Source organism: Notamacropus eugenii, chromosome 1, assembly GCF_028372415.1.
Source record: "Notamacropus eugenii isolate mMacEug1 chromosome 1, mMacEug1.pri_v2, whole genome shotgun sequence".
Lineage (NCBI taxonomy): Eukaryota > Metazoa > Chordata > Mammalia > Diprotodontia > Macropodidae > Notamacropus > Notamacropus eugenii.
The window spans coordinates 644,372,822-644,390,889 of record NC_092872.1 but is presented as its reverse complement, the minus strand read 5'-3'; the positions used below and the strand labels follow the sequence as shown (position 1 = coordinate 644,390,889).

Genomic DNA, 18,068 nt, shown 5'->3' with positions numbered 1-18,068 from the left:
CTTTATTCCATCTTTCTTGCGTATTACCTTTACCAGCCATGCACAGATTACTTCACAGATGCTTTTCAACAATAAATTTCAGTTCTGCCATTTCCAAAGTCTTTCTCTCTCTGTCTCTTTCTTTCTTTCTCTCTCTCTCTCTCTCTCTCTCTCTCTCTCTCTCTCTCTCTGTCTGTCTCTCTCTGTCTGTCTCTGTCTGTCTCTCTCTCTCTCTCTCTCTCTCTCTCTCTCTCTCTCTCTCTCTCTCTCTCTCTCTCTCTCTCTCTCTCTCTCTTTCTCTGCTTGGTTTAATTTGTCTCTCAGAACACACCAAACCCCTTTCGGTCCTGGGCCCTCAGGTTCCTGGCATTATCACAACTCTTTTTTCCCAATAGCAAGCCAGGAAAGATGATAGAACCCGTCTGTGGAGCCAAAAGACTGGTCTCGACTGGCTCAGAGGAAAAACATTGAACTGTCTTTTTTTTTTTCCCCTTGCCTTTAGCCAAAAGACCTGGGAGCATTTGATGTACAGTCAGCAGGTATAAAAAAAAAAATATTGAAAAGGCTTGACTGCTCTTGGGCTCTGACACTCTCTCATCAAAAGTCTGGACCTCAGCCAAGTTCATCTGTTAATGGACAGCCACAACTAAGGCCTGCACCTCCCCCAACTTTCCTCTTCCCCTCCCCTAGTGTCTCTGTTCTCCTACCTCTTTCGAGCTCCTAAAAACTAGACATCGATTATGTCTGTGATTTTCCCTTTCTATTCAAGATAAACAAAGTACTTCAAGTTCAGGGCACACCCTGGGACCCTTGACAAAGCAATCTATCATTCTGTCTGCTAAACCAGTCTGGCCACACTAAGACTTTAGACGGTAATGCTCCCAATGTACAATTTTCCCTTTGTACTCCTCTCCTGTGGCCACTAACCTCTTTTTTCTCTACCACCTTCTGGAGTGGGAGATGCTTGACTACTTTACTTAAGCCCCTCTTGGGAGAGCCACATTTGGATTAAAAGCACCCCTCCAATTTTTTCTTTCGAAAGGAAATACAGCAACTAATGTTTATTTCTCCCACCCCTTTCCTTCCCTATTTTTTTGTCCCTACCCTCTGACCCTCCCCATCTCTCCCAGACCTACACAATCATTCCTACCCTCCAACCACTGACACCCACCCAGAAAATAAATTAAGAGCAGGTCTCCCCTCGATTTGCTCCCTGCAAGAATATTGTAAAAATGAGTTTTGTTTTAAATCATATCCATTAATTTATACTGATGCAGTTAAATGCAAGTACACTTTTTACAATTGGTACGGAATGTATTAATTATAACTACAAACGGTCAAATGAGAGCACAGTCCCTCCTAAAAATAATAATAAAATGCACAATAAATAATATTAATAAAACAAAAATAGATTCCTAAGCAAATGCACTGGCCAGAACTTTTATTATTACACTGAAGAGGAGACTCAGTCAGGGGAAGTACTTAGACACACTCTTTGGTTACTCTGCCACCAACCAGAGTCATGAAAACCACCAAAAATGGGAGTTGCTTTTGGTCTAGATTTGGGATTCTGAATAAAATCATTACCCCAGCAAACTAATGGGTGGATTCTTAAAACTCAGGGTTTGTGAAGTCCTGGCTAACCCAGAATTCCCTGTTGTAAATGAACATGGTTCCCTACACACAGGATTCTTCCCCATCCTAGGTGTTGCCCATCCTGTTATGGAGAACTCAAGCTAGGCTCTTTTCCTAGACTAAATAACTCTTCCCCTCAATCCCCCACCTTAAGTCAATAGGAAGAAAATCTGCCTGAGTTATGGGTTCAAGATTCAGGGCCCATCAGCATCTGTGTCATCCAAACTGTTTGTTAAACCATCACTGGAGGAAAGGAATACATGGCCTTTGTTTCAGCCAGACAGCTGTGTGCCATTCCAACCTGGCTCCACCCCACACATCCTCTCCCTTCGCCCCCAGAGCTCCCTCCCCCTTCTCCCCAGAAGGGGGGAAAAATCTACTGCACAATTGAATTTAATTAAGAACAGAAAAAAATTTGCATTTTCTTTCAGCGTACCCCAGTAATCACAGAAGTTGTTCAAATTTTGGAATCTTGTTCCACTACTAATTATTTGCCTAATTTTGCATTACAAGGTACCAAAAAACACACACATACACACACACACACAGATAGACACACAGACACACACACAGTCTACTTCCCTGGTGGTGTATTAATAGTTTGTAGGGTTTGCTCATCAGGTTTTAATTTTCTTACTTTTTATACTGTTCTCTCATTTGCAGTTCTATCTGTACAGCATTTTTTTTAGGGGGAGGATGGGATTTGGTTTGTTCTCATAAGACAGCCTGGTTGTGCCACTCTGGAATGACATTCTAGAAGCATATTGTGATTTGGTCTGGGCCTTTTAAGAGTTACTGCCGTGGTTTACTGATTTACAGAATCTTGGTATGTGAATGGCAAAAAAAAAAAAAAAATTCCTTGGCATAAGTATATGTTTGCTGATCAAATTTCAGATCATGTGTTGCTCATTATTATGACTTTACTTGAAAACAGTTTGCTAAAGTTAGAAGGATTTGCTTCATGTGCACTCCACCTCCCACCATCACCACACACCCCCCTAACCCCCTCTAGTACTTTGAAAACACCACAAATTTTTTTAAAGGTGCATTTAAAACATGAGCTGGTTTGTATTAAAACAAAGTCCACAAATCTTCTCCAAATTCATTTTCAGAGGGCTCACGGAAAGTACTATTTTTTTGCAATTAGAGCCAGTGAAATTGATTGTCCCACAAGCAAAATTTAATGATCATTTAGGAAATTCTAATACTTTTATATCTATTTCTTATGGAATTGTTTTCATATAGTTTCTCCATTATATCCAAATCCAGTCCTGGATGCACTAGATCATGCGAATCTGTTAGAATTAGATTTGTCCTCCACAGAAGCAGAAACTGAACCAGTTTCCAGCCGGTTTTGACTTGCCATCCTATTTCCATGTCAGTGTTATTATATTTGGGGGTATGGAGTAGTCCCTCTATGCTACATGTTTTTTAACTCTAATAATGTAAATCTTTCTGGCTGTTTTCAGAATTGTGTCATGTTTACATTCCTGAAAGTTAAATAAACCTACATGGTCAAACTCCTGAGTAGATGGAATAAGGAGGCTTATGATGACTAAAGTGTTTACTTTTTACCTTGTTAGGATCCCTTTCCTGTAAAGTTTGGGGGGGGGAGAGTGTGGGAAAAGATAGGGGGGAGGAGGGAAAAGGAAGAGAAGGGAGGCAGGGGGAGAGAGAGAGAGAGAGAGAGACAGAGACAGAGACAGAGACAGAGAGAGACAGAGAGAGAGAGAGACAGAGACAGAGACAGAGAGAGACAGAGAGAGAGAGAGACAGAGACAGAGACAGAGAGAGAGACAGAGAGAGAGAGAGAAAGAGAGAGACAGAGAGAGAGAGAGACAGAGAGAGACAGAGAGAGAGAGATTTACACACACTGGATTCCATATGCCACAAAGACCCTCTTTTCTATAGCCCAAACCACTGAGGCACTCACTGTTCATAACTTAGGTTCTCATCTTTTCTTTTTTTTTAAATACCAGGTCATTTGAATACCTCCCATTGCCCACCCCCCCCCCCAACATCAAAGTATGAATGGGGAGGGGGGCCCGGTTTTTGCCCATTTTCAAATAGTAAATTATCCATTAGATTTCATCATATCTTAGTAAAGCAATTACACCAAGAAAAGGATAGTGCGTGTGGAATCAATTATGCATGCAGCTGGCCGGAGACCAAAGGCTGTGAAGTGGGAGAGGGCAGAATCGCTCGACACACACAAATAAAAAGCCCCTGGATCTCACAGATGGACCCCATCAGTTCATCTTACTGCCTAAAAAGTTCATGCACTTAATAATTTATTTGTGTTCTGGATACTGTTTCCCAGCTGAATATTAACAACTTTGAGCTGAAGCATGCTTTTAGCATGGTATGGATAGAAGTCATAGAAGGGCAGTACTAGGGTCCCTCGGAGGTTAAAACCATACCAGTGTTCTTTGCACACTGTTCAGTTTCCATCCCGATTTGTTTTCTTTCATTAAACATTCCTTTTAATCAGAATGCCCGTCTTGGCGTTCTGATTCAGCTTGTTAACCAGTGATAAACTCATAAACCAAAGATGAGCATCAATTATACAGAGCAGGTTATCCAACAGTGGAAGACACATACCAAAATCACAGGCTCTCAAAAAATCGGAAACCGTTAGTACCCGGCTTGTACAACTAAAGCAGGATACATGTGTGTCTTGGGTGAGAAGCAAGGAGACCGAGGTCCAAACCAAGAAACTGGTTTTGGTGACTAGGTAAGGACACAGTCAGAACAGCTGGAAAGAGAGACATGACAGAGGCCATGAGAAAACTAAATCTAGAGGAAGAAGCTAAGCCCATGCATGCCAGAGACACTAAAAGACCAGCCATGGTGGGAGCACAAACTCCCAGGCAAACCATTGTTTAAGAAAGGTATGTTCTCTCGGTACTATACTCATCAGTGGGAGGAGTCTGCTTCCTTAATATCCTGCAAAATGCCAGTCTTCCTGCTTAGCAAACTGGTAACAATGAAACTCTCCTCACAGGGCCCAACAACTTACTTAAAGTAAAGAAAAAACAGCAGATAATTCAAGGCAAATATATCTGTCTGGGCATCTCCTTATATGTGTAATTTTTAAAGTACTCTCTTTTCCACCAAATGGGAATAATTTCCACCCTACATTTCCACAAACTGTATTTAATGTTAAAAGAAAACGGATAAAACATATGTAATTACTCAAGGTTAGACTTCTAATTCCTCAATTCACTAAAGGAAACTTGGCAAAGAGATGCATCCTTTCTACTAGAGCATCTGAGGGAGAAGAGCCACTGAGGCAGCTAATACACAAAACATGATCAAAAGTGATTAACAACAGCTTCATATGCAAATTGCATTAATGAAGGAGTGCAAAGTCATCATGTAAATTAAATATGTCAAATCTCTTGGTGAACTTTCAATCTTGAGAAGAAAAAACACTGCTTTAATTTTTTTACATCATCAATTTTGCAAGATTGAAAATCTAAGAATCTTGGTGCTATAAACAATTTTCACCTTTTTTTTCTCCTTCAGCAGCCTGACAGGCCGGCCTGATGTGCACCGAATGTACATGTTAATAGGCCAATCAAAAATGCAAAACAATTCGCAATTACTGCAAGGACCTAATGGTCATTAGAATTTACAACTAGGTAATGAACTGAAGTCTGCCCACACCATGCATATTCATAAAGCAATTTAGCCTTTGAAGATTAAAGAAGTGCTTAAAATTCAAATGAGCTTTAGTAAATTATCAGTAAGATTCATCCAAAAAGCAAAGGGTTTTTCTTCCTATGATTCCCTCATTTTTTTAATGCAAAATTGTTATATCTTCCAGACTGAGCTTAAACTAAACACAGGGCTCCCAGTCAAGCCAAAGGGGCTAGGAGACAAACAGAGGCAGAAAACCTCGTTATGGACTTTGTTCATAAAACTAAGCCCTTAAGAGCCAAGCCTATCTCTAAACATGGTAATTTATCAAAAACAGCACAGACTTGCTCATAGGCAGTCCTGTGCAATGCTCCAGGAGAACAGATTAACAAGATTTCCACCACCCTCCCAAAAAGCCTTTTTACCCTCGAGTTGCAGCTCCTGTGTCAACATCAGACCTAATTTCAAAACAACATTTTCATCTGAGTGGAGTTCCATTAATTTTGGAAGTTTCGGAGGGTTGTTTTTTTTGTTTGTTTGCTTTTCGCTGCTGTTTAATAAGAGGAATGTATATTAAGTTAGATGCAAAGGAGAACTATGATCTGCTGCTGTGGAATGAAAATTATGTTTTTTGGTATTTATCTTCCTGTGGTTTTCCTTATTTTGCACTTGCAGCATATCATACGGGACAAATGGATCATGCAGACATCAGCTGACATTCAGAAAGTTGTCCCCCCCCCTCCCCCCAGTTATTAGTCAGTGTCGTGGGAACTGGGATTTTCATGCCTCCAGTTCCCAATCCAGAGAAGAATCATCTCCCTAACTAGTAACATCTTGAGAATTTAGCCTTTGGAATTTACACTTAAAGCTCCCTCTACCTGAGAGTGGAAACACCCCAACCCAGGTAAAAAGTACCATGTATGGTTATGCTAAGTAGTACCATTGCTACTGGTACTATCGAAAGTCAAAATAATAGGCTTAGAAAGCACCACAGGTCAGGGCTTACTGTTCAACTGTTGGAGAGAAAGGGCTTTTTGCTTTGGTGATTACGTTTTGCCTTCAAGGTGAATGCCCATTGAAAAATATTCAACTCTCTCTCTCTCTCTCTCTCTCTCTCTCTCTCTCTCTCTCTCTCTCTCTCTCTCTCTCTCTCTCTCTCTCTCTCTCTCTTTCTCTCTCTCTCTCTCTGTCTGTCTCTCTGTCTCTGTCTCTCTCTCTCCAACCCCAGTAACTCCCCCAAAACCCTCTCCCAAGTTATTTCCTATAATTGATCTTACCTGCAATAGCTCAAGAGAAGGGAGGGAAAGATATGAAGGGCTAGCTCTGATTCCTTGGGTCTCTTTCTTCAGTGTGTCCTGTTCCCTAACTTCCTATTTTTAACATTTATTAGAAAGAAAAGAATTCAGTACTGCATGAAATCCACATCAACAAACACCTGCACGAGCCACAGGTCTACAATCTTGACCAATTCCATTTGACACTAATGTTAGTTTACTCGAGAAGAGTTCAGTGAGGGTTGATATGGGATGTGACAGTGTAAATCAGAATTAGATTAAAAACAAAAGTTTGGGAACCAGGACTCTGCTACAAAGCAAATAGAACTTGAAGGCCAAATTTTCTCTAACTGCCTTCAAGTCATTCCCCCTATTAGAACTTTCTCCACCCCACTCCAACATGCAATCACACCTCAGAAAGCAGAATGGAATGAATGCATAGAGAACTCAAAATACTCCTTTAAAAAATACTATATCACACACACACACACACACACACACACACACACACACACACACACACACACACAGCAATTAACTTATTGCCAGCATTCAGCAAGCAATAGAGACAGACTGCCCTGAGCAGAGAGAAGGGGAGGATGGACCAAGGCTTTGGACCAGCACAAAAGAGACAGACCCAGCCACAATGCCTGCTGTCAGCAACTGCATTATTTTTATACAGGAATTTTTATCTCTATTGTACAAACAAGTATGTGTCTGTGCTGACTTGTTAAGCAATCCACTTGTATGTAGAATAAGATTTTTTTTCTCTCCTCCTACCAGTCACACAGCTCTAAGATCAGAAGAAATACATAGTCTTTGAAGCGCCTCAAATGTTTTAGTTAAAAGGACAGCAGTTGTTTTCAAAGATCCAAGAGTATCTTTATCAGAATTAAAATTTTCCTTATTGATTTTTCCCTTAACATAATAAAAACATAACATGGGAAGGTTATGGTTTATTATTAAAAATTCGGACTTTATATCATTCTTCAGTAGTCAATGTTCTCTTTTGAATGATAAAGAACAGTTTTTATCTTGGGGTGAGATAGGGGGGCAGGGGAAGAAGACACTCAAGAGCCTTAAAATTTTTTATTGTTAATGTTTCTTTACAACTATGAACTAGGTGAATGGTGGGATTCAACTGAAAACAGATTATTCTAACTGCCCCCCAAAATCACATAAATCCCAATAATAGCAATAGCATATGCCTTAAATCATGTAAAAATACATGCATGTCTCGGTTTTTTTGCCCATCGAGAAACCCAAAAGGCATACAGACCTGATAGTGTGGTATTTGACAGTCGAGTTGTGGGGTGGATATTAAGAGTTGGTCCAGGCTACACCTTCTCTCTAAAAATTAATAGATGTGATTTTGGGGTGGCTTTTTATGCATCATTACTTATCAAGAAAATGAGCCATTGATGGACATGAATTAAAATACCCTGGTGCTTGGAGGGAATCTGTTTTGTGTTTTTAAGAAGTTTAAAAAAAAAAAAGGAAGGCAAACCATAACAACTATCTATGTTTGTTTGTTTGTTTGTTCGAATCACATTCTCAAGCTCTACAGTAAGTGGACTGGACTCTATCTAAAACTGAAATCAAATTGTAGGTGTAATTGTTCATCACGGATGTTAAGAAGACTGAGGATACAAACAAAAACTCATTGTGACTGACCAAAGGTCCCTAGGTATCCCCTTCATCAACATACATGCTTGAGGTTTCCACTGGGAATTTACTGACTGAGCCTGATTCAGGTCTGAATAACATTCTGCCAACGCCTACCTGAAGGGAGGTTTGATAAAGGTTCCTTCTCACCACTGACTTTCACAGGAAGCTCAAACCTGATCATCTCACCTTTATATGGATATAATTTGTTGTTTATCCGTCTAGGAACCTGATATGTTATTGACCTATCTAAAGGGGAAGGAAGAAAGAAAAGAGGAAAAGGAAAAGGAAGGAGAGGAGAGACAGACAGACAGAGAGACAGAGAGAGACAGAGCGACAGAGGTCAAGCAACAACTAGTTTATATGTACACATCAGGTGTAGATGTGTCCTGACTTCTAGTAGTAACCAGTTCAGGTAAAACTTCCAGTATCATTGCATCAGGTAGATTCGGCTCAGTCTCTAGGGTGAGTAAAGAGATGAAACACTTTGGTTCCCTGTCTGTAAACTTCCAGTCCTTTAGTTCTTGGCAGCTAATTTTTTTCCAAGTGTTTTGTTTCAGGAAATGTGTGTATTTTTCTTTGTACATTTTGTGGATTTACCACAACTGGTTCTGACAGCTGTTGATTCTATTAAATGAACACATTATGAAATCCTCTTTAAAACCTCAAATAGTGGGCTCAAAAATATAATGGTAAGATATTTTAAGGGAGTTCCAATTGTGAGTTTGTAAGGAAGCACAAATGAATCAGAAAAGCCCTAGATCAGTACTGTATTTGTCCTGTATGAGGTTTTTTGTTTGTTTGTTTGTTTGTTTTATTTTTAAATGGGGAAAAGAGAATGTTGTAATTCACCATAAATATTACTTGTACTTCCTTTGTTCAAATCAGATACATTTAAGAAGAAAAAAGAGAAGGGGGATTCACAATATGTACAATTTAAAATAATCAAATGAATGAAATGAATCATGTGTGACAAATAATGTTACATTTCATCATCCCAGCACACACACAAAAAAAATGTTGGGGGGGGAAGGAAACGGAGACAATTCTAAGAGGGGAAAAAAGATGATGTTTTCATTTTGCCTTAGATCAAAGGAGACTAGAACCGAGAGTGTGGCACACTGAACATTTTTACATTGCTGTCATTCACACTAGGCTATCTAAGTTTTATACAATTCCCCAGACTAGCTGCATATTAAGCTTGCTGTGTACAGCTTTATTATAGTGTGGTGGTGGAAGAAACATTAATATTCCTGTGTTGCAACTGACAGGACATTTACATGCGCCCATCTGAGCTCGCACCTGAGAGCCGCTCCAAGGTACAGTAACTGTACTCCTATTGTAAAGGCAAATGAAGAACACCAATTCCCTGCTGGGATCAGAAGTGACCTCACCACACCCCACACCTCAAATCTTTCCCTTGCCAACCTAACTCAATGCCATCTCAGAATGACGAATGAGCTAAGCAACAGACACCAAGTTACTAACCCTGCTAAGAACAGCAAAAGCCTTCTCTGAAATGTTTTAAAAATGCACAGTGAGTGCAAGCTGGCCAGTAAAGGCTAGGAAACAAATTCCAGGGAACCCAATATAGAATATGTTACATCCTAAAGCTGATTAGAAATACAGTATGATGTTTACTGGCTTCAAATTGAGTTTGGCATCATGCATACTGACTTCAATGATGCTGGCATATTTTTATTTCAAATCTGCCTTTGGTCTCCAGAAGCACATGTTGAGAGCTTAAAGCTTGTATTCGTCAGGTTGCATTTCCTAGAAATTAAGTTTGTGACAGAAAATGACTCCTGTGGCAGTAATATGATTTGTGATTAAATTAATTAGGCCATTGTTTAAGAAACTACCCAGCAAATTATAAAAGTAAATTTGGTGAAATTGACCACTGCTCCATAGATCTTGAAAGGAAAGATAAATGAATATAAGTGAAATATACTTATATTTAAGAAGAAAAAAGTAAGGAATTCATACTCCCCAACAAACTCCAAGAAAGCATACAGTGAATTTTCTGATTATAATGCAAATAAAAATACTAGTCACCACTGATTAAATTCTATGTCTAGGCATATTTTAATGAATTTTCAGTAATATGCCCCCTTCCCCAAACTGCCACACAAGATAAAAACCTTTGTAATTTAAAATACTGTGCTGAAAAATATCTAGTTAAAAATATTTTTTAAAATCCTTATAATAACAGCACTGCTGACATAGCCACAACCCAAATGAAATCTGAACAAGTAGAAAGGTACTAAAGATCCTTAGTGATTAGATCTCATGCTTAAAATGTGGCAAGATGCCAGGCTGTGTCCAGCTTGATGCTAAGTGCTTTCTATTACAGAGAGCTGGTACTACTGTATATAAAAACAGACTTGCGCTTGGGGTGAATTTTGTCAAATGATTTCTTTGTGTAATAAAGGGTGTGAACAGACCAACAAATGTAGATTAAATTTATGCTGAGTGACGAAATCTTCCGAATCTCCCTAGCTGTGATTTTTACCTAGGTTCAACTTATTTTTTTTTTCCAAAGGTAATCCAGAGTTTCTGAATTTCACTTTCACACAAATAGGAACTGTCAGCATTAACCTAGTTCCTTCCATAAGCAACTTCCATTCAGAAATTATGGAAATCTGGACATAAATCTGCACACCTTCCTATTGATTTGTTCCTTGCTTATCCCAAATCTCCAAATTTAATCCTCAGAGTTCAGAGTGAAATCATACTGAGGCTAAATGGGAAATGAAGGATACTCAAAGTCTCAAAAAATGTATCACTCATGCACCTAGCCACCCTTTGCCCTGAGTCCACTGCCTACTGTTCTAACCCACACTTGCAGGAGCACATTTTGCACACAGTTCCATTGCAGCAAATGTCCAGTTCCACAATTTAATGTCACATTCCCAAGGAGAAAAGTGTGGGAAATCTATTTCAGATCTCTTAAAGTAAAAGGCACAACTTGCAAAGCGATCGAGAATGGCGTGATTTTAAAAATTACAGCCTTTTTTTTTTTATGCTTTCACAGAGAAGACACATAGAATGGGAAGGAAACTTTCTCCCCCTCTGCTCCTGTTCTTGAAGTGAATACATATTTGTGTTTCCAATAAAAGGCCATTTTTACATTAACTATCTGTAACAGCAGGGGACAGAAAAACTAACACAATCCCCACATCATACACAGGATGATCTTCATATCACGTGGCCCAATTCTCAAAACTATTATTTATAAAAGGCTACTAGGAAAATGAACAATGCATCTTTTATGTGTCACCAAAAGGGTAACATCTGAAGAACTTTTGGATCGCCTACATTTTAGCATTTTTTTCCCCTTTCCTGAAGTAAATTTAGCAGCCATACAGGCCACTGTGTTTAATTAAGCTTTCAAAAGTCCTCTGACAATGCCAACAATTGTAAGACACTCCTGCAGCTCAATCATGCAATCACTCTGACAGTTCTATTTACAATTTGTCTTAGAAAGAGTTTCTCTGACATTGTACTTTGACAAAACACCCAAGCTGCAGGTTCACAACCTTTCTCTGTCTTATTTACAAATACAGCTTGTATGTAGGACTCACAGGCTCATGACCAGGAGCCTTTGGGTAGTGGCCTCGCAAACTGATAACTGGTTTGCCAGGATTATTTTTGATGAAGACCGGTAGAAATTTAAAAGGGGAAATATTCACCAGATTTGTGATATTAGATACAACTGGGATTTTCAGTGGCACAGTACTGTGCTGGGTTCTTTTTTCAGAGGCAGTGCAAACCACTTCATATACATCAGTAATTTCCATCCAGAACCAAACAAATAAGGAACAATGAAAATAGTCATAATAAGTCACTGTAATTTATAGTCTCATTCACAATTATACCATAAATGCACAGATATATCTCTCAGTTCAGTCTAAACTAGCAAAAATTCAAGGTTACAAAAGAAAGATTTTTTTCATTTTATGAATTCTGAAAAACATAAGCATTTGACATTTGCTTTATCTTTTAAGTAATAAACTCACTTATTTTATTTTATTTGGGGATTATAATTATTTCCCCATGAGATAAAGGTGTGGGTTCATATTTCTTTACATAGATTTGTACTATCTTAGGCAACTTTTTAAAAATTCACACTGATATTATAAATATGTAGCTATCAATAAACAGAAAATGATATAATATTCCCATAAGATGCCTATAGCCAGTCTCCTTTTGCCTCGTTCCCTTTCCCCCTTCACAAAACTATCCCCAGCTTATAGATTTCTATACTCAACAAACTCCAAACTCCAAATCTGACACCATGGGACTGTAAATATTTTTTTAGTCTTTTGAATAAGTGAACAACAGTTTTATATTCAGAGATCTCTAGGTACTCCAGTTAATATTTCCCTGCACTGTAAAATATGACACTGAAAAAAATCAAACCCTTCTAGACTTAGCTACAAATTCAAAGCTGCTGGTACCTGATGGTAAATATTTGGCATACCTATTGATGAAAGCTGCCTCAACAGGCCTATCACCCAACATAACTTATTAATTTTCTGTTCAATTTCTGACATTTCTGCAATGATAATAGGTCAATATAACAAATTTTAAATAATTACTCAATGCATTTGAGAAAATTCAATCGAATAATATATAATATATTAATGAATTAATATATGTACTTGTATATGATCACCCATTTATCTGACAGCTACAATCATTCTCCCTAGAAAACATTTATTTTGAAAGACTCATGCATAGCTAAAATGTGTATCATTTTGCTATGGTTTTAAATGACTTTGCCTTATTCTGAGCCTTAGATTTTATTTACTTCAGTAAGGCGATATTTTAGTCTTATATTTCAGCTTACTGCCTATAAAATAGCACACAGCGTTCACTGTGTCCAAATTCTACTTAGAACACTTTAATAAAACCCACTTAGCTGACTACCTTTTCATGTGGTTGCCAAACACATTCCTCTAGTAATTTATCGTTGTCCTTTCCTAATAAGACAGTATTGCTTTTTCTCTCCTTTCAAATGGCATATTTAAAAATCTTTTGAATGATTACTAGGATCTGTTCTTTTCTGGTCATGAAATATATTTGGAAGTATATAACTGTCTTCCTCAACTTTGCTTCAGGGGCACCCCAAGTACCTAGAGCCATATTGTCCTCAATGGACTGGAATGTTAATTTCACCATAGGACCCTATTCATTCATTAATCTGTTATTAGAAGCCATGATTCTAGCTACTGACATAACTGCTTTGAGATCTGCCCAAACTGTTTATATTCAGTAATTCCAGGATAGGGAAAGGTGATTAAATACAATGAAAGGAATCACAGACTTGCAAATTATCAGTGTATGACCTCATTTGTATACCTATAGTATACCCAAGATATTGTCTCCACTTATAAAAACTATTAGCATTAGGTTGGATTTATTTTTTTAAATCACCAATGAAAACATAGAAACACCTAGCACCTTTTCCTCCTTCCCTATCCACTGCATAGCTATTGTAACTTATCCTTAGCAAAAATAATAAAAATAATAATAACAACTTACTAGAACCTTTATAACAACCACTAAGGTAAAAACCACCCTAGCCCAGTTGTCTCATTACTTGGCAATCCCATTTCTCAGACTCACACATGTAACAGTAAAATTCTGAACTATAACGCTTTGCCCCCAGTTCCTGTATCATTCCTGTATGAAGAGAATCCCAGAATTTTAGAGCTGGGTATCTGAGTCTGAACAACCTATTTGGGACCATAGTGAGGAGTGTGGTTTTAATTCTTGCTTGACAGATACTGTGTTTTGTCTTTTAAACAGAGCAGTTCAATATGTAAATACGATGTTACATCACGCAAGTGTTACTCCATATTTGGTGATTTAGCATGGCTTTGGATCTCCAAAGACTACAAATCCCTTTCCACTAGCTCTTGCTTCATTAATCATGCCTTACACTTCTGTTCATTTTCCTTCAAATCACAGACAGCACATGGAAATGGTCACTGCCATATACTACTCTAGGGAAAAAAAAATCTTTAACCTGCATGTCACATAAAGTTGGACAGAAAAAAAAACTTTCAAATTTTACTGGTAGCAGAGCCTTCATTTAGCTGAGGCGGGGGGGAGCGGAATCTCAATGTTATTACTGTAAGCATTATAAAAAAAATACAAATGCCAAGCTTGATTTTAATGATTAGATTCCAGGAGGAAGAGAGAAATATGACATTTAATCCCCTAAGGCCCACTGAACTCAACTCTGTGGCCAAACCAAGTCAGAGAGACAAGCTCCAGTGTATCAAATGATTACATGCACTGCCTTCTCTCAAACTAAGCCAAACCTTCTCTTCCTTTTGCCTATAGGGAAAGATCTAGGGGAGGGCTCTATTGGTGGAAATTACATTTCTATCTTGCTAGATCATCCAGTTACTTGGTTTGATGTGTTAAGCCACTGGAGTTTTACAAAAATGTTTTAGGGGGCATCTTAATAGATTAGAGATCTATCCATAAGAGGGCTCCTCTTTCTCACCTAGATGAGGGAAATTTAAGCTCTCCTATGTTTAATTTCCTCTTCCTGTCTCAACTCCTTAGAAACTAACATATCCAGGTGCCTTCTAGTTAAAATTAGCTAAGGAAAAGGGCACTACTGAATCTGTACATGTATTTTTTTATGGAATTTTTATATCATATTGGAACAAAAACAGTGGAACTCTGGGCTGGACATTTGTAAGGGTGACATGTGGCTGTGTAAACCACAAACAAAATCAAGATACATCTGTCAAAACCACATCAGAGACAAGAGAGAGCACAGAGAAGCATTTATCATTTAGCTGAGGAGGCAGGCTGCAGAGAGCAGCCTTTCCTGTCAAACCAACCTTTTGAAATTTCCAACATGCCCTTAAACTTTTCGAATAAGCATGTCTGTGTGCTTCAGAAAGTGCCCTCTCTACTCTGGCCTGGCCAGTCGAAAATGGCATCTTAAAGTCAAGGTCGCGGTGTCATCCCTGCCACCGGGCTGTGTTTAATTACAGCCCCATACTGCTGACAGCCAATATGGATCCAAGGGTAGCCCCGGAGCTCTGTTAACTCTTTCCCCACCCTTCCAACCATTCTGCCAAACCATTTCCAGTTTAGGAAAGCCTCAGTACTAGTCTCTCCCCCTGGGTTTCCTTGTAAGGGATTTTAAAGCACTAAGACCATTGGGTGACCAATAAAATTCCCTGTGATTACTTTATCCTAGGCATGACAACAAGATGGAAAATGGTGGACACTAGAAATTGGGCTTGGTGTATCATGGACAAGATAAAGATCCAGCCCTTGCAAAATGTAAAAAAAGGAAACAGAGTCTCAGCAGATCTAGATAGGGCAGGAGTGCATGTGTGTGTGTGTGCTACATCTTACTCAGTGGTGTGGAAAATATTTATTTTTCTGTGTTCTGAATGTTATCACCAGGATCAACATTACAGGGCTACTCTGGACAGTTACATGGAGAGATACATAAAGCCCTCCACCACTCCTTAGTGCTTAGTTATAGCTTCTATTACAGACCGAAAGAAAACATGCAAACAGCTTTTCTCCTTGCTTCTGATTTACCTGCTATATGTTCCTGTTTGGGGCAAATTCCTCTAGATGACGTTGATAAACAATCGTCATCCTCTGGCGTGACCTGGATGCCAACCTCCACAGGATTGGAAGCCTTTTTCATCTCGACTGGCGAAGGTGAGGGTGGCTTATCCACAGCTTTCTCTAAACAGAGACTGCCATTGCATTGTTTCCGTTTGTGCTCAATAAAAATGAGAATGTCCCCCAATGGGAAGTTCATCTGGCATTGCCCACAGGTGAGAAGGTCGTGGTCCCCTTCTGGCGCTCCCAACGTGCCGTGGTCTGGTTCATCATCCGTGAGAATGGCTTCGAGAGGTTCGGCTGCAGTTTGGGAGACATAAAGCACAGGTGTTAGAAAAGAGGAAAAGGGGGGAAAAAATCAGTTCTTTAATCCTAATTCTGACCCCTCTGCATTAGTTAAACGTCTCTAGGCTTTAAAAGAAAAGGAAAAAAAAAAAGATGTCAAGAAAATACAAGCATACAAAATTTATGAGAGTGTTGATATCAACAAGAAAATGAATTTATCGAAGAGGCCGCTCCTCATATTTTTTAAGGAAACTGCCTAACGTGCAGAACTACACAAAACAGGTACTGCAAACTTGCCTAGGTGGGAAGTTTAAACCAAATGGGATTTTTAAATGAAGGATTAAAATGGTGGGATAAGAATTACATAACATCCACCAAAAGATAAAAAAAGAGCATGTAGTAACATTGTTGTAAACCCAAAAGTAAATGTATTTCTTTTTCTCTAAATCAAGGATTTGATTTCTATACTTCCCAAGTACAAAACTGGTAGTCCACAGTAACACACCTTTTGTGTGTTTGAATGCAAGCACACCTAAGTGTATTTAGCTAGGTACATTTCCATAAAATGCTAGCCTGGAACCTCAAAGTGCTACATTTACACGGTAGTCCTAAGAAAGATAACATTTACCTGCAAAAGCATCTAAATAAATAATCATAATACAGCACAATTCACACTGCCAAGAGACAGCCAGGCCCTCACTTTAAACTGTGCCACATTTTTTAAAAAGCAAATTCACTGGTAATTCTTCTTAGACACATTAGCTAAATAGGATACTTTTGACTACTTAAGGAAATAAGCCAACTAGTCTTTTTTTTTCTTCCATTCTGAAGAAAGGAATGCCTAAAATATTCTAAACGTGTTTGTGCTTAGTGGCCCTCATGATAGAAAAATCAGTATGGTCAACTGAATGCCACATTTCATAACAACGCTGAGAAGTCCTTTCTTTAAACTTGAAATACTTCTAATGTTGTCCAAGTTGACTAATTTTCTGAATGAGCTCCAAAATGCTTCATTATGGAGCTATTTCTGCACACACAATCACCAGTGGATGGTATAACAAGGTAGGCATGAAAGACATGCTTTACTGCTTACCTCCCCCCCACCCCTTTTTTAAACTTTGCCCTGAAATATCTTGGCACCTAGTAGAATAGCTTTCTATCATTTTAACCTTGCAAGGGGGAGAAAAGAGTTGCTATGTTTCTGCTCATGAAACACAATGCTTACTCTACAACAAAAACAAACTGCATTACAAAATGCAAAACCCATCCCAAACACTGTCAGTTAATGAAAGGGAGCAGAATATGTACAACTCTCAAATAGTTAATCAGTCTGACCTTCTTTAGCAAGCTGCCAATTTCACATTTAATGAACTTAAAGCCACAGAGAATCAAAAAATAGATTTTAATTTGACTGTAGAATATTGGAACAGATTTTGATAAAGTGCAAAAATCCAGTGAACTCAGGTTAAATTTATTTCAACCCTACCTAGACTGACTATTGAGGGAGAAGATCTAGAGTAGCTCCCAGATGTGCTGGGTAAAATAATATTGAGAGAGCACTACCTAACAGCACCTGAGCTCCAAGTAGGACACAGTGATAGATTCCATAATATCAAGCCTCCAGTTCTACTCCTAATTTAACATAAGGTCAACCGCAGGAATATGAAGGTTATATTACTGCTAATAAAGACAACAATTTTAGCGTTGAAGTTTCTCTTCCTAACTTACTGACCAAAAGGTAAACACACAATAGACTTATACACTGTTCTAGAACAGAAAAATAAACATAAGGGCTTTTTGTATTGTAACTTTCTGCTATTTTATTTGAGAACATTTGTTTGCATTTTGAAAAAGTGAGATAATTGAATAGGGTAATCATTCTCCAAGATTCTTCCTGTCTAAATTAAGGAATTATTAATTTAATAGAGGTAAATATATCTTTCTGTTGAGTATTAATTACAAGTTATAAGATCT

General features: G+C 38.4%; 1 protein-coding gene across 11 annotated transcripts in view; it reads right to left on the bottom strand.

Moving 5' to 3' along the window:
- The window catches only part of BCL11A (BCL11 transcription factor A), a 121,022-nt gene that overhangs the window by 95,531 nt on the left and 7,423 nt on the right, over nucleotides 1-18,068 (bottom strand). For 10 of the 11 annotated variants that reach the window (XM_072635489.1, XM_072635499.1, XM_072635493.1 and 7 more), the window contains one exon: nucleotides 15,780-16,109. In XM_072635489.1, the coding sequence (XP_072491590.1) occupies nucleotides 15,780-16,109 (330 nt within the window). Of the gene's footprint in view, nucleotides 16,110-18,068 lie in introns of those variants that run through there. The other variant, XM_072635494.1, reaches the window with a different exon arrangement.